The sequence below is a fragment of the Lissotriton helveticus genome, chromosome 9 (assembly GCF_964261635.1).
Source record: "Lissotriton helveticus chromosome 9, aLisHel1.1, whole genome shotgun sequence".
NCBI classification, from domain to species: domain Eukaryota; kingdom Metazoa; phylum Chordata; class Amphibia; order Caudata; family Salamandridae; genus Lissotriton; species Lissotriton helveticus.
In genome coordinates, this window is record NC_136070.1 from 176,947,076 (window position 1) to 176,972,754 (window position 25,679).

The following is a 25,679-nucleotide window of genomic DNA, read 5'->3' on the forward strand; positions in this document are numbered from 1 at the left end:
TTGGAACATGCTAGGAGGCCCCCATGGGGCAGGCGGCCACCATGGTTGTCCAGGCATCATCTGTGGTCCACCGTAGTTTTGATATCTCCCGCCTCTTCGTTGTCCTCGGCCATAGAAAGGGGCCGGTGTGGTCCCTGTATCGCTGCCTGAGTCGGACCCTGATCCAGAGTAGTTGGACCCATATTTCCTACCATTCTGATTAAAGTCTGGTGCTTTGTAGTTGTCACTAGTGTATGGGTACACTACATCCATTTTGAATTTTGCCAGGTCTTTCTTAAATTTATCTAATTTGGACTGGAGAATAGTCTCCCCATAGTCCTTGATGGTCTTATCTGAATCATCTTTCTGTTTCTTAAAATTAGTTTGTGTGATCGTGGCTTTAATTTGTCCTTCCAGGACCTGTATTTCTATTAGTAGTGCGTCTGCTACCCGTTTGGCTGTGCTGATGATTAATATTAGCCAATCACGGGTGCAGCGCCAGGCTATTAGGGACCAATCTTCCAAGAAAGATTTGTCAGTTAGAAAAAGAGGTGGGGCGTTAGTCACAATAAGGCCTGGTGGTGCGCAGCTAGCTCTTAGATACTCTGCCATTATTGTACCGTGGGTCTGAGTACGGGAATGTACTTTCTTTAACGAGAGGACCTTGGTCCAATCATCAGTACCCGCAACTGACGGAGCTGGTAATGTCTCCAGGATACTGGGCATGTTGTCTAGGATAGATTGATAGACCATATCATCATAGGCTATACCTCTGCGTTCAGACATGGTTAAGACTGGCGGTAGGAGCAACTAATGACAAAGGGAGCGAGGGAGTCCCCGAAATAAGTACTGTAACACAGAAAAATCACTGCAAATACTAGTGACCATCCATCAACTGTCTCTAGAGGTACAGAAGTTTCTAGGCCCGCGGCTGGAATGCCGCTCTAAACATATTAAACACTAGATTCGGGAGGGCCTGAGGAACGGTCCTGCAAGGTTCCTTGCCTCCCCCTGTCTCAGCCACGGCCAGAGGCAACGCCGGACAGGTAAGGAGCCATTAGGGGCTTCCATTATACCCCACAGACTTTGCAGTAGTCTTACTTTTTGATATAAAAGCAAGGGACATCGAGGTTTTCTATGTGAAAATTGTAGTTTGACCAAAGATCTCATTGACATACTAACTAACTGGTTTTGACGCAGGAGGGAGCGATAGATGTATGAGGGTAGGGGTGAGGTCCTAGAGAGTAGGATTTCTGTAGCATGGTTTTTTCCTGATAAGCAAAGAACTTTTACTGGCACATGCAGGAACGGGTTAAAGATAGGAATAGTGAGTCCTGAACCCGATCCTATTTTCCAGTATACTATTTACTTTTTCAGAGCGGGGTCTCACTACGCCTGAGCCAGGTCCAGGACGAGGTGAGGTCTATTCCCCAGACACTCTGGGTGAGTAGTTATATGTACTAAATTCAGACATATACTTAAGGTGTCCTGGTTAAGGAACGGTCCCTAACCAGAGGGTGTTTTTCCCTGTGTTTGTTGTGTTTACTTTTTCACCTCCTCCTCCACAGAATCAACAGAGAACGGGTGCTGGAGAAGTGAAGCCACAGTTTATGGAGATTCATATCCTTTACTGTTGAATAGGAATTTATAATTTGTTGGAATTTAGTTTATCACTAAACACTATTTTTTGCAGTCGCATTGTTATTAGAACAGAGGCCCTGAAGAAAGCCTAGGGTCCCCTTTCCCGTCAAGGCTGAAACATGTTGGCCCCCATGCAGATATTTGTTAAACTGCAGTTACGTTTTGCGCTGTTCTTTGTTTTAAATTAGGAAGAGCTCTTGGCAGAATAAAGCATTTTTGAGATTCTCTATCCTATTTTAACCGTTCACACACTTTTGTTTTTTTGCACTGCACAAACCCGTCAGATCAGATTCACATGGTTGTCCATTTGTTGGCACATGTAAACTATGAGTCCATGATGGGTACCAAAGCTGTCTCGGTGATCTAGAGACACAGACCCAGGACGGATGACCACATGATAATATTGATCACACACGATGTTGATGGGAATCCAATAACATAGTTGCACTATGCTAGCACAGGGTTAACCATCTTCTGTATGACACCTTAAGTCAGTATTCCACTTTCTGACTTTCCATCAGCATCCCTTTGTGCTGCTGATGTGCAATAGCAAGTCTTCCTGATTAGATTGTCAGATGAGAGACCCATAGGTTTGTTAGGTTGATAATATATGGACAGGGGATACAACCTATGCTTGGTCTTTAAATGTCCCTCAGGCCCTCCCGAATCTAGTGTTTAATATGTTTAGAGCGGCATTCCAGCCGCGGGCCTAGAAACTTCTGTACCTCTAGAGACAGTTGATGGATGGTCACTAGTATTTGCAGTGATTTTTCTGTGTTACAGTACTTATTTCGGGGACTCCCTCGCTCCCTTTGTCATTAGTTGCTCCTACCGCCAGTCTTAACCATGTCTGAATGCAGAGGTATAGCCTATGATGATATGGTCTATCAATCTATCCTAGACAACCTGCCCAGTATCCTGGAGACATTACCAGCTCCGTCAGTTGCGGGTACTGAAGATTGGTCCCTAATAGCCTGGCGCTGCACCCGTGATTGGCTAATATTAATCATCAGCACAGCCAAACGGGTAGCAGACGCACTACTAATAGAAATACAGGTCCTGGAAGGACAAATTAAAGCCACGATCACACAAACTAATTTTAAGAAACAGAAAGATGATTCAGATAAGACCATCAAGGACTATGGGGAGACTATTCTCCAGTCCAAATTAGATAAATTTAAGAAAGACCTGGCAAAATTCAAAATGGATGTAGTGTACCCATACACTAGTGACAACTACAAAGCACCAGACTTTAATCAGAATGGTAGGAAATATGGGTCCAACTACTCTGGATCAGGGTCCGACTCAGGCAGCGATACAGGGACCAAACCGGCCCCTTTCTATGGCCGAGGACAACGAAGAGGCGGGAGATATCAAAACTACGGTGGACCACAGATGATGCCTGGACAACCATGGTGGCCGCCTGCCCCATGGGGGCCTCCTAGCATGTTCCAACAGCCCTTTCAATAACATCCCCAGGGCTATCCTCAGTATCCTAACCAGCCGCTTTTTCGGTTTGGCCCCCGACGATCGCGAGGAAAAAGAAGACCTGCACAAGCACAAGCCCAAGGCCAAGTACAAGCACAGGTACACTGGGAAGAGTCAGAGGGACCTCACGCCGGCACGAGGAGCCAGAAGAGGAGAGGAGCACAAGATTAGACACTACATCGGAACTGAGCTTAGTGGTTAATCTGAGCAATCGGACCCTTTCGGAGACAGAAGAGCATGTCCTGAATAAAGGCCTTGGTTTTGTCTTTACTGAAGAGGGGGACCCCTTTTTGTTACAAACTGAATTGGCTCCATTTTTCCGTAAATTGAAATTACACTATTTTTTCAAGGACAAAGACACTGATGTCCTAATCTAGAAAAACAAGTGAACACAGGCTTAAGGTCAAAATCCACTTTTTGTCCTCCTATCCACTCGATTCCCCCTAAAGTATTAACTTTCGAGCAGGCTGTCAAAGATGGCATAGAACTAATTTGGTCGAACAATACCAAATGCTTCAAGAATTTATCAGGACAAGAGAGACAAGCCCTTCGTACCTTGACACAAGATCGAACTATTATCATCAAGCCTGCTGATAAAGTTGGTTCTATCGTTATACAGGATGTTGAAAAATATAGGTTCGAATGTTTGAAACAACTTAACAACAGAACCGCATACCAAGTGCTAACCCGAGATCCCACGGCTAGACTGACTAACAAAATCAAGTCACTAGTAGAGGAGGCCTTGTCAGAGGGCTGGATAACCCCCCTTGAAGCACAATTTCACCAAGCACAAGCACCAGTTACGCCTTACTTTTATACCTTACCCAAGGTGCACAAGCCACAGCGTCCCCCACCAGGCAGGCCGATCATCTCAGGCCTAGGATCCCTCCTAGAGCCACTCTCCGCTTTCGTGGATCACTTCCTACGACCAATAGTGCACACCATGCCTACCTACCTAAAGGACACTGCCAATGTCCTGAGGAGAATTCCTGATATAGACTTCAACCAAGAAACAGATCTCCTGGTGTCTTTGGATGTAGAATCCCTATACACATCCATCCCCCAGGATGAGACTCTAGACACCATCAGATCCATCCTGGGGGAGACTGACATCGACAGTATCACTCCTGTCCCTTTCATTATGGCCTTAGCTACCATGGCAATGAAAGAGAACTATTTTCAATTTGAAGAGACTTTATATCTACAGACAACAGGAACAAGCATGGGAAGCATTTTTGCTCCGTCATTAGCTAACCTGTACGTCCATAAATTTGAAGAACAGACTGTGCTAGCTACAACGAATCATTTTCTTACATCAATATTAGAATGGAAAAGCTATATTGATGACGTTTTATTGATCTGGAGAGGGAGCACGGAGACAGTACATGCATTTCATGAATGGCTGAATGCACAAAATGAGTTTTTGCGATTCACCATGGAAATCAGCAAAGAGAGGATTGCATTCTTAGACCTGTCCATCTATTCCACCGGAACGGGACTAGAAAGCGAACTTTATCGCAAGCCGATGGCAAGGAACTCCCTTCTTCTATTCGAAAGTCAACATCCTAAGTCTCTGCGAGAGAACTTACCTATAGGCCAATTTTTGCGCATCAGGCGAAATTGCTCCACGACTGAGACTTTTAATACTCACGCCAAGTCTCTATCCCATCAACTGCTGCAGAGACATTACCCAAAGAAGTTGGTAAAGCAGGCATGGAGGCGAGCGGCCAATAACAATCGCGAGGTGTTACTCGAAGTATCAAACAGAGAACCCTCTCAAGATCGTTTGACCTTAGTTAGTACTTTCAATACCAAGTCCTACAGTGTGCAGAAAATCATAAGAAGACACTGGCGGATACTCAACAGTGGCAAAGAGAAGATTGAGTACCCTCTTTTTGCGTTCAAAAGAGCTAGTAGTTTGAGAGACTGCTTAGTACACACTCAGCCTCGGGAACCAGCTAAGAGACAGATGGGTACCCTTTGGGACTTACCAGCGATCACTGGTCATCCCCCATGTGGCACTTGCTCTATGTGCGCCCTGACATGCAGCAATACCAGTATCGACATCGGCACCACAAGACCATGGAAATTGCGGCAATTCACTAATTGCAATAGTGAGAACTTAATCTACCTAATTAAATGTCCCTGTAATGAAAAGTACATTGGCATGACAACTAGGAAAGTGAAGACACGTATGTTAGAGCACAAAAGCACTTTTCGATGTAAGAAGAATGTTTCAAAACTGACACGCCATTTTTTGACAAAAAACCATGGAGAAACAGACTTCACATGGACTGTCCTTGAAAAACCCTTCGTACCATCATATGTCACAGATGTGGCTAATTTTCTTTTTAGGAAGGAACAGAAATTGGTTTTTAGACTATGTACAGACACACAGGGGCTGAATGATGAAATACCTTGGCTCAGCCTAAGGTGAGGTAAAGATACGGTATCATTCTTATCAATAGTAGATCTGTATTGATGGTCTGTCCCTTTGACACACCCTCAGTTCTGTCCACACACTCAGAGTTAATCTGTCAGCTGAGACCTGGTACCCTGAGTAGGGAATGTACTACTTCCAGATAGACCTATCTTCCTGTAATTGTCGAATTCACTAACTCACGAGGTACATTTACCAGACCTTATCCCGATTAGACACTCTCATGACACCATGAGTCCCTTTTACCTTCTTAGTCCGGTTTACACTCACTACATCATGAGTCCTTTTCATCATTAGACATCTTCCGGGCTGAATATAATTTACTAAGTACGGCAGACGTTACTTGAGCTGCCTATATTATGACACTCCAATTGATCACACACGGCCAACTGAACTACAAGTTATGACGCCATGACGTCAATTTGTAGTTCTATGTGGCCTTGGGAAATCACGCTATCGAGTGTGACAGTAGTCAAGGCCACTAAACTATAACACCTCAAGACACCTTCCGGGCAGTGTACATAGTACCAACTACTGCAAACGTCACTCAAGCTGCCTTGATTATGACACCACTTTGATTACATATGGCTATTTGAACTACCAGTCATGACGCTATGACGTCATTCTGTAGTTCTATGTGGTCCCGCGAGACCACGTTACCGATCTCGACAGGACGTAAGGCCAACAAAACTACAATTCATGACGCTGTGACGTCATTTTGTGGTTCCTAGAAATCCCGCGAGACCTCGCTATCTAAGTATCGAGAAAAACAGTGCTCTCTGAACAAATGATAGTTGAAATATGCATCTATTAGTGAAACACTTTGGAGCATACTTGAGGCCTAATTTCGGGACTAATATATAATTAATAACAAAAACGTGAGTACAACCGCCTCAAGATTACACTCGATTGGAGGTTGAGCAATCTACTCGACCAATGAAAAAGAACGGTCCTGCAAGGTTCCTTGCCTCCCCCTGTCTCAGCCACGGCCAGAGGCAACGCCGGACAGGTAAGGAGCCATTAGGGGCTTCCATTATACCCCACAGACTTTGCAGTAGTCTTACTTTTTGATATAAAAGCAAGGGACATCGAGGTTTTCTATGTGAAAATTGTAGTTTGACCAAAGATCTCCTTGACTTACTAACTAACTGGTTTTGACGCAGGAGGGAGCGATAGATGTATGAGGGTAGGGGTGAGGTCCTAGAGAGTAGGATTTCTGTAGCATGGTTTTTTCCTGATAAGCAAAGAACTTTTACTGGCACATGCAGGAACGGGTTAAAGATAGGAATAGTGAGTCCTGAACCCGATCCTATTTTCCAGTATACTATTTGCTTTTTCAGAGCGGGGTCTCACTACGCCTGAGCCAGGTCCAGGACGAGGTGAGATCTTTTCCCCAGACACTCTGGGTGAGTAGTTATATGTACTAAATTCAGACATATACTTAAGGTGTCCTGGTTAAGGAACGGTCCCTAACCAGAGGGTGTTTTTCCCTGTGTTTGTTGTGTTTACTTTTTCACCTCCTCCTCCACAGAATCAACAGAGAACGGGTGCTGGAGAAGTGAAGCCACAGTTTATGGAGATTCATATCCTTTACTGTTGAATAGGAATTTATAATTTGTTGGAATTTAGTTTATCACTAAACACTATTTTTTGCAGTCGCATTGTTATTAGAACAGAGGCCCTGAAGAAAGCCTAGGGTCCCCTTTCCCGTCAAGGCTGAAACATGTTGGCCCCATGCAGATATTTGTTAAACTGCAGTTACGTTTTGCGCTGTTCTTTGTTTTAAATTAGGAAGCGCTCTTGGCAGAATAAAGCATTTTTGAGATTCTCTATTCTATTTTAACCGTTCACACACTTTTGTTTTTTTGCCCAGCACAAACTCGTCAGATTAGATTCACATGGTTGTCCATTTGTTGGCACATGTAAACTATGAGTCCATGATGGGTACCAAAGCTGTCTCGGTGACCTAGAGACACAGACCCAGGACGGATGACCACATGATAATATTGATCACACACGATGTTGATGGGAATCCAATAACATAGTTGCACTATGCTAGCACAGGGTTAACCATATTCTGTATGACACCTTAAGTCAGTATTCCACTTTCTGACTTTCCATCAGCATCCCTTTGTGCTGCTGATGTGCAATAGCAAGTCTTCCTGATTAGATTGTCAGATGAGAGACCCATAGGTTTGTTAGGTTGATAATATATGGACAGGGGATACAACCTATGCTTGGTCTTTAAATGTCCCTCATGCCCTCCCGCATCTAGTGTTTAATATGGGCAGAGTCCTCACACAGCTCATTGGAATTAATAGTAGGCCCTGCAGCAGCCTGCTGAGATTTAAGGCTAGAGAGTATTAAGAATACGCTCTTCGCCGGTTTATCACTCTCACAGATTTGATTGGCATAGAATGCTGCTCGTGCCGGTTGAATGGCCTTGTGGCACCTCTTAATCGCCACCCGATAGATATCCTTCGAGGCAGGATTGAAGTCCCTTCTCCATATACGCTTCAGCCTCTTACAGACCTTGCACATATCGGCCAGATCACCTTTATACCATGGTCTAGATTTAGATTTGTGGTTCAAAGACCATTTCTCAGGAATTATGCTGTCTAACGGCTGGCTGATCCAGTCGGAGAACACCCTGTATGCCTCATTAGGATAGTCCGGAAAACTCGGGCTAGTAATCAACATACGGGCGTAAAATTGGTCCCAGTTCAATTTATGCCAGGGGCATTTGAGGGATGTCGTCCGATCCTCACTCCGTGAAGGAATTATACCCTGGAGAGACAGAGGACCAAGTAGTGGTCTGACCATCCCATGGGGATGGGGGCATGGACTGTAAGGGAGATTATGTTCGTGAAGACTGGGTCCAGTAGATGGCCAGCAATGTGCGTTGGACCTGAAAACTGTTGCACTAGCTGGCATGCTGCAAGGTCAGCTACAAAATTAGCCATGTCAGTGTCTTCATGATTGTCCAGATGTAGGTTCAGATCCCCAGTGACAGTGAAGTTAGGGGCGTTAACCGACAGCACGATGATCGTCTCCGCAAGAGCTGCCTAAAGTCTGTGGATGGCCCAGGGGGCCATAATACTAGGAGCCCTGACATCGTATAATTTGAGCTCAATGTAATCTTAAAGTGTGAGCATTCGCATCCGGCTATGACCTGCTTTACGAAAATGAAGGAGTAGCAGGTTTTGAAAATGACCATGATGCCCCGGCCTCTATTCACCCTGTTAAGAGTGAGAATGCTATATCTTACTGAGAGCGCCAGACGTGGCTCGGCAATCATGACATCAGAGAGCCACATCTCGGTAAGGAAGAGGACATCAGGAGAGGCGTCCTCTAATAGTTCATGGACATCTGTGTGGTGTTTGGCTAAGGAGCGACAATTGAGATTAAAAATACTATTATTCTTCCTTGACAGGGGGAGGTGGCTGCATGGTGACGGCATAGGCGCAACATCAAAGCCACACTGTAGACAACAAAAAGGGCCCCCAATAGCATCCCCACAGGACTGTTTGCAGCTGCTCACCAAAATGCTAATTGCTAAGAGATCGTTTCGTGCATTGGATAGCCCATCTCTAGTGAAAGGGACAGCAGCATGTCTTGCGAAGATCTGGCGCGGACAGGCGCAGACGGGCTTGCCTTTGGCTCGCCGCCGGCGTACCTGCTGCGCTTCCGCGCCATCGGCCCCTTTTCACTGGGGCTACTGCCCAGTTTTTAGCAGACTACTGTCTCCTCACCCAAAATGGCGGATGAGCACGGCACACATGACACAATCTAAAAGGGACAATAAAACAAACCTCTACATGACGGCAGCAACCTATAGAACTGTGATTTCACAATAAGCCACAACAAAGTGCTTTTATAAATTCCACTCTGACTTCTGTAATAAATGCACTCACATGGCAGTCACATGAAATTGAAATTTAAATAGACACAATACAAACAATAGCCCTCAGTATCGCAAACATGGCGAAGAAATTATATAACATCGATAAAAGGGTTACATCTAATGAATATCACTGTTCGGAAATTGTGGAGAAATTATCTAGCCTACCAGAAGTACTTACAACAATGGGAACAGATTCAAAAACCTTCTACCGGTCAGGAGCCAAAACTGCAGAAACAAAGGTGGCAAATGGGAAGAGAAGGAGCATTTTGAAATGCAAACGGTGATACTAGCCCCACAACCTCCATCAAAAAGGGGACCAGAAACAGAAAAAGCATGAGACAAGTCCATAAATACAGTTCATAGCACGGAAAACAAAATCAAGTTGACACAGGAAGAATCGGGAACTCCGCAGAAAACGAGGATGGCGTAGAAAACTTGGAAATTAAACCAATAACGAGCCGTGCAAAAAAAGATTAAAGAAATGGCAAAAAACGAAAAAAACGCTCAAATGAGAAGGCGCAGAGGACAGCCTAATCAACATAAAGTAGAATGAAAAGGTCAGCCAAAACAGGAACACAAAGACAAACCTGATATTCCACAAAAATACGATTCAAAGCCATCACCAGGAGCGTATCAAGCATAGAGAAGAAGCTGCACAGGAAACCATAATTACAAAGACATATGCACAAGTCTTAAGAAAAGCGAGGACTGACAATGATTATTTAGGACCTAGTAAAGTGGACCTAGATCACTCTGGAGAAAAACACAGTAAAAAGAGTGCCATAAGAAAGCCAATAAAGGAAGCAGCGAGCAGACTAGCGCAAACAGCAGTACAATTGAAACGGACAATAACAAAATCCGGGGATCAACATTCAGTACACATCCTCCTAAAGGCTCAGAATTTCATCCTCCCAAGGCAAATAAACGGAGTACCATTAAAGTATATAACAGTAATCAACATGTTATTTAGGAAGCAGCAAGTGCCAAGAAGCCCTGTCCGAGTGAATATTTTAACTCATGTGCGCACCCAATACTTGCTTTAGCACTTTGCCGAGGAGAGGCGCTGATCTTAGAGGTCCCACTCTCCAGAAAACCCCACCGATGCTTTCGACAGCGAATAACCAACTCTTAAAATTGAAACTTAAATACGTTTGTTACTGGATAGTATGCAAAACAACGCTGTTTGAATGAAACCATAGCAGTATTAAGAACACTCATGACAAGGACAAAGAACACAGGATGGGTCGAGGTTAGAAAATACTACAGAGAAGCAGGTCAGAGAAACACTTTCAACATCCAAGAACTAAAGAAAAAAAATATATAGTACTCGCGGTCCCAAAAATGAAAGCGGACCGCACATGTAATTTGAAGGAGGTCGTGTCCCTCTGCAAGTAAATCGCGGTGGGCGGGGTCAAAAGAGGACAGGGTGGCAACCAGGAGGGACTAAATAGCCTCATTCACAATTAGAAGTCTCCGTTTAGTATTAGCTATGACGGTAAATGAATAGAAATTAGGGGCAGAGCTGAGGCACGACTTCTGGAATCGTATTGATTCCAAGAAGCCCTTGCATGACAAGAGCAGCGCATGTGCTGCTCACGTGAGGCAGAGACTTAAAACAGTGTTTGTGGTGCTGCCAGGAGTGGGGCAGTCTGCACAGGAGTCCCCTCATAGATTCTCAACAGGTCGTCTTAAGTTTTATGGGGGGAGCCCTGAAATGATGACCCAAGGAGGGATTTTCTAGGTTTCAAGCCCTTCTGGAGTTTGAGCTTTTTCTCAAAAGGCTCTGGAGTATGGGGGCCCCTGCTGGCGGGCCTCAAGGCTGAGGTGTGGCATATTAAAAGTAGAAGAAAGACTCATGCACACAAGTTGCACCTTGCATGTGGAGTCCCGCAGGGCTCCTCGCTTTCACCACTTCTTTTTAATCTCTATATCCGTCCTCTCATCTCGGAGCTCCAACAAAAATCTGTCACGATTTTTAACTACGCGGATGATCTTCAGTTAATTTTCAGCATCGACCCCTCCCCCTCCTCTATACAACACGTCCACTCTGTAATGAACTTCATAAGCTCAAACTTAACCCTGACAAAACAGAGTTAGTTCTCACTGGCCCCCATAACAACCCTTGGAATTATTTTTTCTGGCCACGCTCACTCGGCCCCTCTCCCTCCCCTGTTGACACTGTCAGGAGTCTAGGGATCACCATCTCTAAAGACCTCTCTATAAGGGCACAAATTAAGTCAGTGGTTTCTACCTGTTTCTACCATCTACGCCGTATACGAAAAATCAGTGATTTCTTTCTCACAAAGCTCTTGTCCAGATCACCCTGGGCCTTGTTGTCTCCAGCATCGATTATGCAAACTCGTTATATGTGGGCATACCAGCATATCAAACCAAACGTCTTCAACTTATCCAGAATCAGGCAGCCAGGTTGGTCTATGGACTGCCAAAATCCACCCATACTAAGCCCCTGCTGAAGCGCCTCCATTGGCTTCCAGTCGCTCAGCGCAGCCTCTTCAAACTTGGCTGCCTGATTCACAAAGCCCTTTCCTCTCAGGGACCTTCTTTCATTTCTTCTCTTTTTCACCGATATGCTCCACCTACAATCTTCTCACCCCTTGCCCTTTTAGGCGGAAAAAACATGGAGGATTGCGGCTTTCCACACAGGCCCCTCTCTTTTGGAACTCCCTCCCCACTGCACTCTGTCTTCTTCCTTCCCATACTCGCTTCAGAAAATCCCTTAAAACATGGATTTTTTCGTTAGCTTTCATCTAAGCTCTCCTGTTCAGTATAGATAGCCTTCCCACCCTAGCGCCAAGATACCGTAGGTGAATGTGCGCTTGATAAATATAATTTTTCATTCATTTTCATTTCATTCAAGTTATTGAAACTTAAATGCCTTACTGACAATCACAAAATCAACAGGGAATCATTACAAGCTCTAATGAATGCCTCCTTAAGATCGTAACATCCATAGTGATTTTACTGGTGTTGCATTGGCATCATTGGGGCCGGTATCTGCGTTGGTGCAATGGGAACAGCGACAATTTGAGAGCATTCATCTACAATGGGGTGAACGTTTCAGGTAGCCATTTCCTAATGACGTTACACATAGATTTCAAGACTCTCTGGATGCCCCATTTTGTAGCTCAATTTCAACATGTGTCAACTAATAGCATTTATAAAAAATTAATGCGTTATGACTTACGAAGATGCGGGTTCAGTACTCTCTTTAATTGGTCCCCTTTTTCTGCCTTTGATAGTATTTCATTCAACCTGTGGAAGGCAGCGTGTATGTAATTCATTAAAATTATTTAGTGGCACAAACTGAAACACATATGATGGTATCAACAAACATAAAAAGCTGTGGGCCTCCTTTTCTTAATAGAAAGTAGTGAGCACAGATGTCTTTGTTCATGTAATGTCTTGATTCTATGTCAGGACCGGAGGCTTCAGATTATGCTTTTTACCTTCTTCGCTGATTTATTCACAAACTGACAGCAGCCAAAAAGCACATAACAACAGCCCTACCTTAACAAGGATAAGGGCAAACAAAGAAAAAATGTCCATAAACTACAACTCCCATGAGCAACATAGGGCAGTCCATAATGCAGTCCTTTCTCAGTATCCACTGTGGCTAGATAGGACGTCCCCTTCATGACCACTTCCTCTTTCTTCGCTGCTTCGCAGCCAGTTAAGTGATTTTTTCCCTCTCTCCTCACTTGTTTCATGATTGGGGTTTGTTGGGAGGTTACTGTGAGATTTTTGTGTTCATACTTGATTGTGGGGTTGTTCTAACGCTCCGTTTTGTTTTAACAGAGCCCATTCTGGTCGCGGGAGCATTTCTTGTTCCTACGCGACTTTGCCCGTTTTTCGGCCGCCTCCGGCCGCTAGGGGGTGCTGGTGCGTCTCGTTCTCCTCGGCGCGTTTCCTGTCATGGTGCGCGCTGAGGAGAACGTGTGTTTACCGAGCCTTCCCCCTGTCGCCTCACCCTGACGCTCCCTGGAGCCTGTATTGCCCCACATTTCTTGCATTTACGCCCCGGTGGGGGTCTGTATGGCGGCCTGACCGCGTTGACGCCTGCGGGCTGCCTAAGGCACTCTGAAGTGGCTTCCTGCTGTGAGTGTGTCTAGCGCGCGGGGAGGTGACGAGGGCCTGGTCTTTTAGAGAGGGCCGGCGCGCTAGTGGGGTGAGTGCCCCCCTGATTCCCAGTTCCACTGGGCACCTTATGTTAGCAGCTTCGTTTCTGCACCACGATCCCTGCTCTGGCTTTAGCCTGCAGCCCTGTCAGTTCTTTGTACCCGGTAGAGCCAGTGTATAATTAGCCAGTTATTGCTTCTGGGCAGTCTTGATTCTTTAAGGCTTTGGGATTAGCGCTAGGCGCCTGACACTGATGGGGGACGAGTACTATGAGGAGGAGGAGTCGCATGGCTACCTCAACGATGATGAATTCTACCAGGCTGTAGATAGTTCTATCTATAGGTGCGTCACAGATATTGTTGGGCCTATGGAGGAGCGTCTCTCTGCACGCATCGTCCAGGAGTGTGAAAGGGTTACCCATGCACATTTAGGGGTCCCTCCTAATCCTACGGCCCCGACGGGGAGTACTCCCCCGGCCCCTAAGAAACCCTGTAGGGACGGGGTGTCGAGTGGGGCGCATGGTGTGGATAAAGACGCCTTCGAGAGGCTGCGCGATGCATTCCTCGCTAAGGCGATGGACCCCACCCCGGCGCCCTCCCCATCCCCGGGCCCCTCGGGGGCCTCCGGGGTGGCTCCATTGTCACCGGCTCCAACCTCCCCGCCGGACACCGATGACGAGGAAGGGTCGGAGCGTTCTTGGCGGCCTTCAGGCTCCGCCGCCGAACTCCCTCAGGACAGTTCGGGCATGCTTGACCCGGATGAGATCATGCATCCGAGGTCAGCGGCCTGGGCCCCTGGGGAGAAGGTGGCGAAGTTTGTCGCTGGCCGCCTCCGCAAACCCTTAGAAAAGGAGGCGAGGAGCTGTTTGCGTGGAGAGTGCCCCAGGCCTACGCTGGAGGGGAAGGTTGCCATGACCCCTGAGTTAGACCCAAAAATGGCCACCTTTTTGGCGAAATTCGTTAAGGACCCTAGGAAAGGCATCGACCGTTCCTGGCGGGCTTGCCAGGACAAGCTATTAGATGCCATCGGCCCCATAACGAAGATTCTGGACATGGCGGAGGAAGCCAAAGTGTCCGGGGCGGCCATCTCCCCGGAGGTCCTCTCCAACTGGGCACAGAGAGTAGTGGTTTTCCTGGGGAACGCAAACTGCGCGCTGTCTACAGAACGCAGACGATCCCTCTTGATCAAACTAGATCCTAAGTTGGGGGATCTGGCCTCTTCCGAGGCGGGGGCTGTGGCCCAGGGTGGCCTCTTTGGAGAGCCGTTTATCAGAGAACTGGGAAAGTTCGTTAATACCTTTACGTCCCTAGATAGGGCCCAGTCAAACATCAAAAGAGTTTTTCACCAGCGTTTCTCCAGGGGGGCCGGTCGTGGAGGGGGCCGCGCGACCGGCCGTGGTGGTCAGCAAGCGACCAACAGGAATCAAGGCTCCGGGCGGGGGCAGTATAACTCCTCGCAAAATTACAACACATTCTACCCTACCAGAGGACAACGCTTCCGTGGCCGTGGTGGCTTCAAGACTGCGACTGGAAACTCCTCCAACGGTGAGTGTAATCTCAGCGGACCTGGTCCGCGTGGGGGGACGATTGGCCCGGTTTCCAGAGGCCTGGGCCGCGATCACGACGGATGCCTGGGTTTTACAGACTATCCGGGGTTTTCACGTGGAATTTTACGATCAACCCCGGCAGGTCAGGCCTCCTCAGCCTATCGTGTTCTCTTGTGCGGACGCACGACTAGTCGACGACGAAGTCTCAGACCTGCTTCGCAAGGGCGCCATCTGTTTTTCCACTCGACACCCGGCGGGGTTTTTGAGCAATTTGTTCTTGGTGGACAAGGCAGATGGCGGAAAGCGGCCGGTGATCAACCTCAAGGAATTCAACGGTTGGTTGGTCTACCGGCACTTCAAGATGGAGGGTATCCATCTTCTGAGAGATGTGTTGCTTCCACACGACTGGATGGTGCGTCTGGATCTCAAGGACGCGTACCTGGTGGTTCCCATTCACCCCCCACACCGTCGCTTTCTACAGTTCCGATGGAGGGGTCAGGTGTTCGAGTTTACCGCCCTTCCTTTCGGTCTTTCTTCGGCCCCTTGGTGTTTCACCAAGCTCCTCCGGCCGGCGGTGGAGGTTTTACGGAGCCAGGGTATCCGACTGATAGTCTATCTGGACGATATCCTGCTGATGGCTCAATGCCCCGAGCAGTTGGGGCTCCAACTGCGCACAACGATATCGTTGCTCTAGGGTCTGGGGTTTGTGATCAACAGCGAAAAGTCTGTCCTGGTTCCCTCCCAGTCGGTCGTGTTTCTCGGTTTTACTGTGGATTCGGTGCACTGCACCCTGAGCCTCCCTTCCAAGAAACTAGGGAAAATCCGCCACATCCTCAGACAGACGATCTCTCGATCGCACACGTCTCTCCGTCAGATTGCCCGGGTGGTGGGTCTACTATCCTCCTCCATCCAGGCAATCTTTCCGGGGCCCCTGCACTACCGAGCTCTGCAGCGTCTCAAAGCGCATCATCTCCGGCGAGGCCTGACTTACGATCAGGTGGTTCCCCTGTCGGACGAGGTGAAGGAGGAGATGAGCTGGTGGCTTACACATATGGAGGCCTGGAACGGCCGGGCAATTTTCGGTCCGGTCCCGGACTTGGTGATAGAGTCCGACGCCAGCCGTGCGGGCTGGGGCGCTCGCTGTGGGGAGTTTTCCACAGGCGGCGCCTGGTCATCCGAGGAACAAGAGCTCCATATCAACTGTCTGGAGCTGCTGGCCGGGTCCTTCGCGGTCCGCTGCTGGACCAAGGACACAGTCCGTTCTTGCGTCTTGCTCCGCATGGACAATATCTCGGCCGTGCGCTATGTAAACCATTTGGGCGGCCCTCGTTCCAAGGCACTTTCGGACTTGGCGAAAGTCTTTTGGAATTATTGCCTGGCGCACCAGGTGTCGGTGACGGCAGAATACTTGCCGGGTCAAGACAATCAGGTAGCGGATTGGCATTCCCGATATCTGCGGGACTCCAGTCAGTGGAAACTCGATCAACATGTGTTCAGATGGCTGGACGATACCTGGGGCCCATTCTCGGTGGACCTTTTTGCGTCCCGTCTGGACTTCCAGCTCCCACGTTTCTTCAGTTGGAGGCCGGACCCTCTAGCGGAGGCAACGGATGCCTTCCTCCAGGATTGGTGTCTGGAGAGGTCGTACGCTTTCCCTCCATTCTCAATGATTCTGAGAGCGGCGGCCCATCTGCGCCGCCAGCGGGCGGATGTGGTGATGGTGACTCCCTGGTGGAGATCTCAAGTATGGTTTCCAGTTCTGCTGGAACTTTCTTGGGATTCTCCAATCCTACTCCCCCGGTTTCCACGGCTTCTTCTCAGAGCGGACGGGGAACTCCATCCCCTGCTCACTCAGAGCTCTCTTCACCTCATGGCGTGGAGGCTTTCGGGCGACGTTGGTCGCTCCCGGGCCTTTCGAGACCGGCTGAGGATTTCCTCTCGAAGGCCTGGGCAGGCAGCACGACAAAGCGTTATCGATCTGCCTGGAATAAGTGGTCACGTTGGTGTCTACGACGGAACCTGGATCCCTTGGTCGCAGGAGTCGTTCCGGCATTGAATTATTTGGCGGAATCCGCCGCGGCCGGCCTGGCCTATCGTACTATTAATGCAATGAGGTCAGCGATCTCGGCGGGCCATCAGCCAGTGGCGGGGGCCCCGCTAGGAGAACATCCTTTTGTTTGTCGCCTCTTGAGGGGCATTCGACTTTCTTTGCCTCCGGAACCGCGTTATTCGGTTCTTTGGGATGTTAACCTGGTGCTTAACCTCTTTTTGTCGTGGCAGCAGAATAAGTATTTGTCCTTGAAGGAACTTTCGGCGAAGTTGGCGATGCTTTTGTGTCTGGTTTCGTGCAGGCGGGTGTCAGATGTACGCGCCTTGGATGTCACGGCGAGAGTATTTTCCCCGGAAGGGGTGGTCTTCACGTTGGGGCGTCGCACGAAGTGTGCTTCACGGACTATTTCCTACCCATACTTCGTGGACACTCCCAAGCTGTGTGTGGTCCAGTGTTTGAAGGCTTATGAGGCTCTCACCTTGGAACTTCGTCCTCCGGGCGAACGACAGTTGCTAATTGCGCTGCGAAAGCCGCACAAGGCTGTCTCTTCTCCCACCATCGCCAGATGGGTACGGTGGATCATGCAGGAAGCAGGCATCGACACGAAACAGTTCGGTGCTCACTCAGCTAGAGGGGCCATGGCCTCGAAGGCTTTCTCCTTAGGAGCCAGATTGGAAGATCTGATGAGAGCTGCGGATTGGTCTTCGGACTCTACCTTTAAAAGGTTTTACTTCAAACCGGTTGTCGATATTGCTCATTTGGTGGTGAGTAAGCTTTCAACTAGCATAATCTGAAGCCTCCGGTCCTGACATAGAATCGAAATTTGCCTAGCAGTGTAACGGTAAGTTTCAATTCTATTAAGGACACGGAGGCGAGGATTATCCCGCCCGATCCGCCTACGGAGATTTCCCTCCCGTACTGCAGTAAGTACTTAGGTTTTCCAGTTCCATGGTTATGACTTGACTGCTTTGCATTTTGATTTTGGTCACTGACGAGTGTCCCTTTCACTGCTGACGCTGTGATCTTTGTTGTAGGAAATGACGGCGCCAAGCAGGACCAATAGTGGAATGGCGTACCTCGCGCGAAGAAAGAGGAAGTGGTCATGAAGGGGACGTCCTATCTAGCCACAGTGGATACTGAGAAAGGACTGCATTATGGACTGCCCTATGTTGCTCATGGGAGTTGTAGTTTATGGACATTTTTTCTTTGTTTGCCCTTATCCTTGTTAAGGTAGGGCTGTTGTTATGTGCTTTTTGGCTGCTGTCAGTTTGTGAATAAATCAGCGAAGAAGGTAAAAAGCATAATCCTCGCCTCCGTGTCCTTAATAGAATTGAAACTTACCGTTACACTGCTAGGCAAATTTCGATTCATATTAAAGTGGGAACATAGTGTGCCAGCCGGTTCGAGTGCTGATGTTCACAGGTGTAGTGGTTGGAGAAGCCTTCTTGAACCGGACAGTATAACTGTTTTGCACAACATTTAACAACAATTTACCTTTGGTTAATTTCTGCTGGACTAAAAGGTGTGAGGTGATTTTTCACTGGGGTCTTATCAGATCAGTGTGGTTAGATTGAAGGAGTCACTGCTTAGTGTTTCTTGGATATGTTCCAGGGGCTGGCGGGCAGCTTCTTCTGGCCTATACACTTGTTGGGAAAATGGACTTTACCACTATTGCCTTTACGGTCATTAAATTGTGAGTGAGCCTCCTGGTGGGGAAGCCTCTTCTGGCGAGCTTGAACTGAGGTTTGCAGCATATTCTCCAAGGCTACAATTTTAAGTGAGTCATTTCTGGTTTCCGATCAAAGACAGCATAAATAGAGTGGGATATAAAGAGAAAATTCCTGGGAGAAATCTAAGATACAGCATGGGCATTTGTCTTCAAACCATAAAAAAACGAGATGAATATCATCTGTTATAAATCCCATGGCAGAACCTAACAGTGAGTTGATGCTTCATTCTTAATAGCAATAACCACCTGACTTGGTCCGAAAACAAACCAGCCTTTCTTTACAACCTTTTAAAAATATTTCTTATTACCACTAAAGGTGCTCTACTAATGTCATAGGGATCGTTCATGGTGACCTAGCACAGGTAAACCGTTTGCTACTTTGCCTTAAGTCTTGCTGAATCACAAAATCTGAAGAATTGCTTTAAAAAAGAGAGAGTGTTGATAAGAGTTCCATAGTTCTCATCATCAGCAATCAAGATTACTTCAACTAAAAAAACATAAAACTTTACAGACCAGATAAACAGTTAACAAAACATACACAAGGTTATACAATCCATATATACTATGCAATTCTAGGCCTTAGAAGCATATTTCTTGTATAACTAATCCACAGAATAATGAAGATTTCATATGACTTTCGAATCAGAAGCACTCGGTTAATATAAGTTGATCTTGCTTCAAGACGCTCAGGTTCCATTACTTTTTTTACTGTGGTCTTCATGGTTTTGTTGAGGTTTTTTTTGTGTGGGGGGGGGGGGGGGAGAGTTCACCATGGGTGGCTGCAAGAGTCTGGTACAGGACAACTAGGCTCCCAATTAATAAACATATGGATCCTCCTTGGCTTTAGTCACTAAAGAAAGTGCCCTCAACGTAGAGACAAGTTTTGGCATTGAAGCAGTTCTAGACAGAAGCATGCGCATCAACATCAAATACAGTCTTGATGGTAATGGTGAGTCAATATCTAGTAAGTAATCTGAGAAGCCGTTCATGCCATAGGTTTTCAGCATCAAACAATAGTGACTATGTGGCTGTGCCTCCGAGATGCTACAGTTCATACACAATGTTCATGTATGGTATGCTTTGACTGTCACCAAAAACTAATAAAATGTTTTTATACTAAACAATGGCTCTTCAGCACTATAAATGGAACTCCACCTAAATTGTTTTAAAAAAAACACTATAACTACAGCACTACGACACCACAAGTGCAATACTATAACTGCAACACTGTAACAGTACACTACATTAAAATGATCACAACAACACTACATTGCCACACAGCAACTACAATTTCATGAATACCAGAACACAACTGCAACAGTACACCAAAACCACAATTACAACACTAAAGCACAATATGAAACTAGGACTGCAACACTGAAATTAAAAAGCGCTACAACACCGCAAAGCAGCAACTCCTACTAAGACACCACAGCCACCATACTCCAAATACATGACTATATGTATACATTAACCCAGAATGCCAGAGTCAGTTCATTCATTATGCCCAATGGCAGAAATAAGCACATCACGTTAAAATGCACTTCAAAAAAAGCCACACTAAACCTGTTGTATTTGTTAATATTGGTGTTTTATTGTAGCACCGTTGTTGTGAATTCTGAGACACACTTTACCTCCTTTAATAACGCTTGCATGTTAAAAGGATTTTAAAATGATAGATGCTACATGTGGTGAAAAAGTAAATAGATTTGGCAGAGAAATGATAGTGCCACTTTACTAACTTGTGACTGGAGGCATTCAAGCACTCATGCATTCAATCTATTACACAGCCTTGCACTCATGCATCCAATCATCCACTCCCTGACTAAATCATCACAAACTCGTCAATCAGTGAAGTGGCCCTTTTCATTTATAAGCTGGACCTACTGGCATTTCCAATTCTTATTTATGCAGGGCTTAAACTGCACTTCTGCCAATTATCTTGTGATGCAAAATTGTACTACTACCCAATGTAATGGTACTCACTGCGCTAAACTTTAGAAGAATGAAAGACTGATTTGTTTTGCTGACATTCACAGTCTTCACCTGCAGCTCACAGACAGGGTTTGAGGCAAGTGCTTACCTCTCTGAGCCATCCTACCAGCTAAAGCTTTCTTCATTCACCAAGAAATGCAATGATCACTGTTCCCAAACATGTGAAATCCTGAGGGTCACAATACTATCCCTACTTCACCACATTGACCTCCCACTAGAGTCTGAGCAGGCTTGTTGGATCAAGAGGTGGGTGCCAGGAATCCTAGGGGCTGTCGGATCCTTTGACAGGAGTACCCTTGAATAGTGTGACAACGTGAAACTGGTGAAAGGTGGCCTGAGAGAAAAACAGCTGTGACTGTCAGTGAATTGGAAGACAATCCAATTATTTGGGGAGATGACAAAAACACAATTGGAAGAGGGGGACTGCAAACAACACATGTGGGTGAGTGGCAGGGCTGCTTGTGAATGCTGTGTGAGAATAGGGGCAAGTGTGACTTGGTATGTGGAGAAATGGTGAAGGATACATCGCAGATGAGAGGCAAGAGTTGTGCATCCTGGATAGAAATGGGGATTAAACAACACTTGATATTCATTGTTGGTGGTCATCGATTTTATTTTATTTGTGGTATTTATAAAAGTCACGCTTTACTGGTTGTTTCTATGGTGTATTAAATAGTGCTTGAGATGCACTGAACCACTGGTGAGACATCACACCTCTCTGACACATAAATCACAGCAGTACTGGGAGCTCTATCAGGCATTCCAAACAATTTGGATCAGCACACACTTTGGAGCACAGTAGAGAGGTGCAGTGGTGGGAATAACTAGGCAAGAGAGTAGGGGGAAGCTTAGAGGGTCAATGTGGATTGTCCACTGAGCCCACTCAGAGCTTACTTACCATTGGGATCGCTGGGCCTGAGCATAAAAATAAGATTAAAACTGCAACTGTTTAAAGATGACTGATAATGTCAGCCATCTTGAAACTGTAGCAGTTTACATTGCTCACCCTGCCTTATGGAGGGCAGATAGCTATGGAGGGCAGATAGCAATCGGGGACACTTGGGCAGCGTCTAGTGCCCTGTTTATGTGCAATTGTAGGGGTAGCTGGGGCATTGTAGGATACAGGTAAAGTGTTTAATGCATTCTTTGTGGGTTCACATGCTCAGTCATAACAGTCAGAGCCCATGCGACCCATCACTCATGCTGTCATCCAGCCCCTTCACAAGAGCTTCTACTACCGTGATACACCCTCAGCATTGGTGGAGGCAGAGGGAGCAGCAGGAAGAAGATGTGGGGAAACACTGTGGGGGGCTATGTGGGGGAAGCTGAAGACTAAAGACAGGAGCCATATCGGTTCCTCAAGGCACTGCCATGGGAGATCAGTTGCCATACCTGAGAGGACTACTTTTAAAACAGATCATCAAATGACAGTGCTCGATGTAAACCATAGACTAATCCCAAAATGTGTTGGAAAAACCAGTGAGTCAATACCTGAAGGCAATTGGCTAAACATGTGAGCGGTTAAAGGGAGGTGACCCAAAGGCTCATTGTATATGTAGGATATGATACGCGGACATGACATCTGGAACTTATTCAGAGTTGTTTTTAGCCACACCTAAAAAGATTTGGAAACGTACTTATTTACAACTGTTGTAGACAAACACAACAAAATATCAGTTAATTTCCACAAAATAAAACCTGTTGTACATACTTTACAAAGAGTCTGAATGGACCATAGTTTCTGTGTGAGGTTTACAATTATCTAGGCGGTGTCTAATATACTTCTTTGAACAAATGTTGATCAAATACTTCCCTTCAAAATAACACCATATTTTATAAACTTTACAATAAACCCTCTACTCACACAGATATGAAATAATCAAAGGCCTTTAAGCAAGCAAGGTACACTACAGCACAATCTCTATTTTTCAAAAACTCTATGAATTCTGCATGCCAGGACGGCTGAAGCCCAAGCTGAATATAATGGTGCCCAAAGACTAATGCAAAGTACAAACTGAAGAACAATGATATCCTGGGCCGACATCATTCATATAGACTGGATATACGTGGAATTACCTTTCTACATCAAGTAAAGGTTCTGGAGCTTTGGCATGGTCCACTGGGTAGTGCTCCCGCACTGCAAATTTCACATCATCCGCCTCATCTGTGCGAAACCTGAGGAGGTTCAAAACGAGGTATGCGTGGTCTGTAAGCACAATGTTTCCCTGCAAAGAGAACAAACAAGGAATACTGAAAACTACAAGGCCCTTTTGAAAAATGCAATAGCTACAGCATGAAGGCCTTTGACGACAAATATTGAGGCACACTCCACTCTACTCTACACACAGCACATCTCCATAAACCTATTCAACCTTTGATCTGTGATGTAAACATCAGAACCCTTTAGAAAGCCATCCCTGGACTACTGACAGTTCTTCGATGCCATGCTAATTTCTGACTACGCACTACATAAATACAAAATAATAAAAATAAAGTGTGCATGGAGAGGGATGTATATACTCTAGCTAAAATGCGCCAGTTTAACTTTTTATTGTGTAGTAATATAATAACCTGGCATTAACAGTATAGGCAATAACGAGTATAGGCATGGCACACTGCAATTGCATAGGAGATCTACCCTCCCAACCTCTTTCAATGTCATACAAATAGGAAACACAGCAAGGTCTCAAGTGGTGCTACTAGGGAAAACAGGAACAATTGTGTGCTGATTAGACCTTCCATCCCAAAACATATCTGGTGAGTCAAATGTCGGGTTGTCCACCCCAAAAAGGATCTCTTCTCATGAGGATCAAATTGTCACTTCACACCCATTTCAGTCACTACTGCCTAACTGTATAACAGCAGTGGTATGCAACTGCACAGAACTTCCTGTCAAGGTGCACTTTTATTTTTTACTAAATTAACACATTTAGATTTTCCAATCCAATTTAGGCTATCATAGGTGGGACGGACACGTGCGACAGGACATTTTTAGTACCGAGTTACCTGAAGAAGGCTAGCACGCCCCCTTTCATCCTACTAGGTATCTGTGCTGTAAGTAGAACAAAGAGTGAGCTTTCTTACTTTGGATTGGATTGGCTTGTCTATATAGGACCCAATTCACAAAATCCAAAGATAAAGAGTTATACATCTTTTTTCGTAGGATTACTTTTCTCATTGGAGCAAATGTCTGACTCCGTGGGGATTCCCAAGAAATACAAGAAGTAGAGATGGGAAACTACGTCAAGAGATGTCCTGATACTTATAACATATATGCATAAAGAATTTCCACCGAGGTGAAAATGTTGCATGCGTACATGAAACACAACTTTGCAACAATCCTTTTATTGTCATTCTTTTCCCTGAGGAAATATATCCCTGTTTAAAAAGCCCATTAGCTACAACCTATTTAATATGGGGATGCTCCATCCCCTCTACAACACCTGAGACACCCTTTAGTATTTGTCAATAACACATTTACATGAGCTTCCAAGATGAAAAACTACCTTTACAATGGTATGTGAACTTCCATCACCTTACAATTCGTGAGTTATGACTTACTTCTTCAGAGTTGCACCCACAATCAAGCTCCTAACCCTGAACTTATAAAGGTGGAAATCCACAATAGTGTCATAGTTTCAACATTTATGCATTCAACTTATAAATGTTAAATTTCACTATTTTACATTCGGAAATTGTATTTTCTGCATCTAACTTCAAGCCCAGCAATAATTGTTCCATGGACGTGCACATGCTTACCAGAAGAGTAATAGAAATGGAGGTGCAAATGGTGAAGACCTTTAACTATAACTCCGAGAATAAATAGATTTAAGTGTCTCAAGAATGATTAGAGGTGTGGGTAAAAGGATGAGAGGGTGAAGATATTAAAAAGCACTTTGAGATCCTAAATTTAACATACAAGTGCTAGTGGCGTAATCTAACAGTGCAGATTCATGTCAGGGATTCCCAAAAAGCAAATTTACACTCATAAATAAGCGTATCCACTCCCAATATTACACTAGTAAGGTGTAGCATTATTTGACTTCTCCCGGGGCAGGTAGTGGGCACTGAAAGGTGGGAAGGCCCGGAACATGGTTTAACACTCACAAATGTTGTAGAGAGCGTACATTCATTAACGTCTGCAAGGCATAGTCCCAACCAGAATATAACAGGAGGGTTGTTCTTGTCTAGAGCAGTATTTGTTAGTTCAGGGTGGGAATGGGAAGAAAAGAGCCCATAAAAGTTGGGATATAGAGGAAGGGATTTTTGCAAAGGAAAAAAAATGTCAATGTGGAAAAAAAAAATTTGTGCGTGCAAAAGGAGGTCTTTTAAGCATTTACACATACGGAAATGTACAGTATATTTTTAGGTCTCGTGACCTACAATGCGCGCAAGCGCATTGCGGGAACGAGAATTCAAGTGGCCAAAATCCTCTTCAAACTAAGGGCTTTCAGCCCCGCGGTTTTCTTGCAGTTCACGTGAATCACGTGAGCAAACATGCACGCGCATTCACGGCCAGGGCTTCTCCTCCCATAATTATTCATGGCCGGCCGCAGGCCAGCCGTACTTTCAGTTTCCCGCTTCTCCTCCCCTAATCATTCATTCCCGGCCGCTCACAGCACATCAAAGGGCTTCGCCCAGCGTGCGCTCTGCATTCTCTCTTCTATCAACAATATTCCCTCCCGTGCTTCCCCACGTACAGCTATTAACTGCATCCGTTTCCTTAGCAGCATTCGTGACCTTCCATCCTGCCTGCTGCAGTCACTGTTC

At 46.0% G+C, this 25,679-nt stretch overlaps 1 protein-coding gene across 1 annotated transcript in view; it reads right to left on the reverse strand.

Annotated features, from left to right (window-relative positions):
• NEMF (nuclear export mediator factor) overlaps positions 1 to 25,679 on the reverse strand; it is a 546,593-nt gene that overhangs the window by 359,193 nt on the left and 161,721 nt on the right. Inside the window, exons 5-6 of the mRNA XM_078659711.1 lie at positions 22,986 to 23,134; positions 12,658 to 12,725 (exon numbers count right to left, since the gene is read on the reverse strand). Coding sequence (XP_078515837.1) covers positions 12,658 to 12,725; positions 22,986 to 23,134 — 217 coding nt within the window. The remainder of the gene's footprint in view (positions 1 to 12,657; positions 12,726 to 22,985; positions 23,135 to 25,679) is intronic.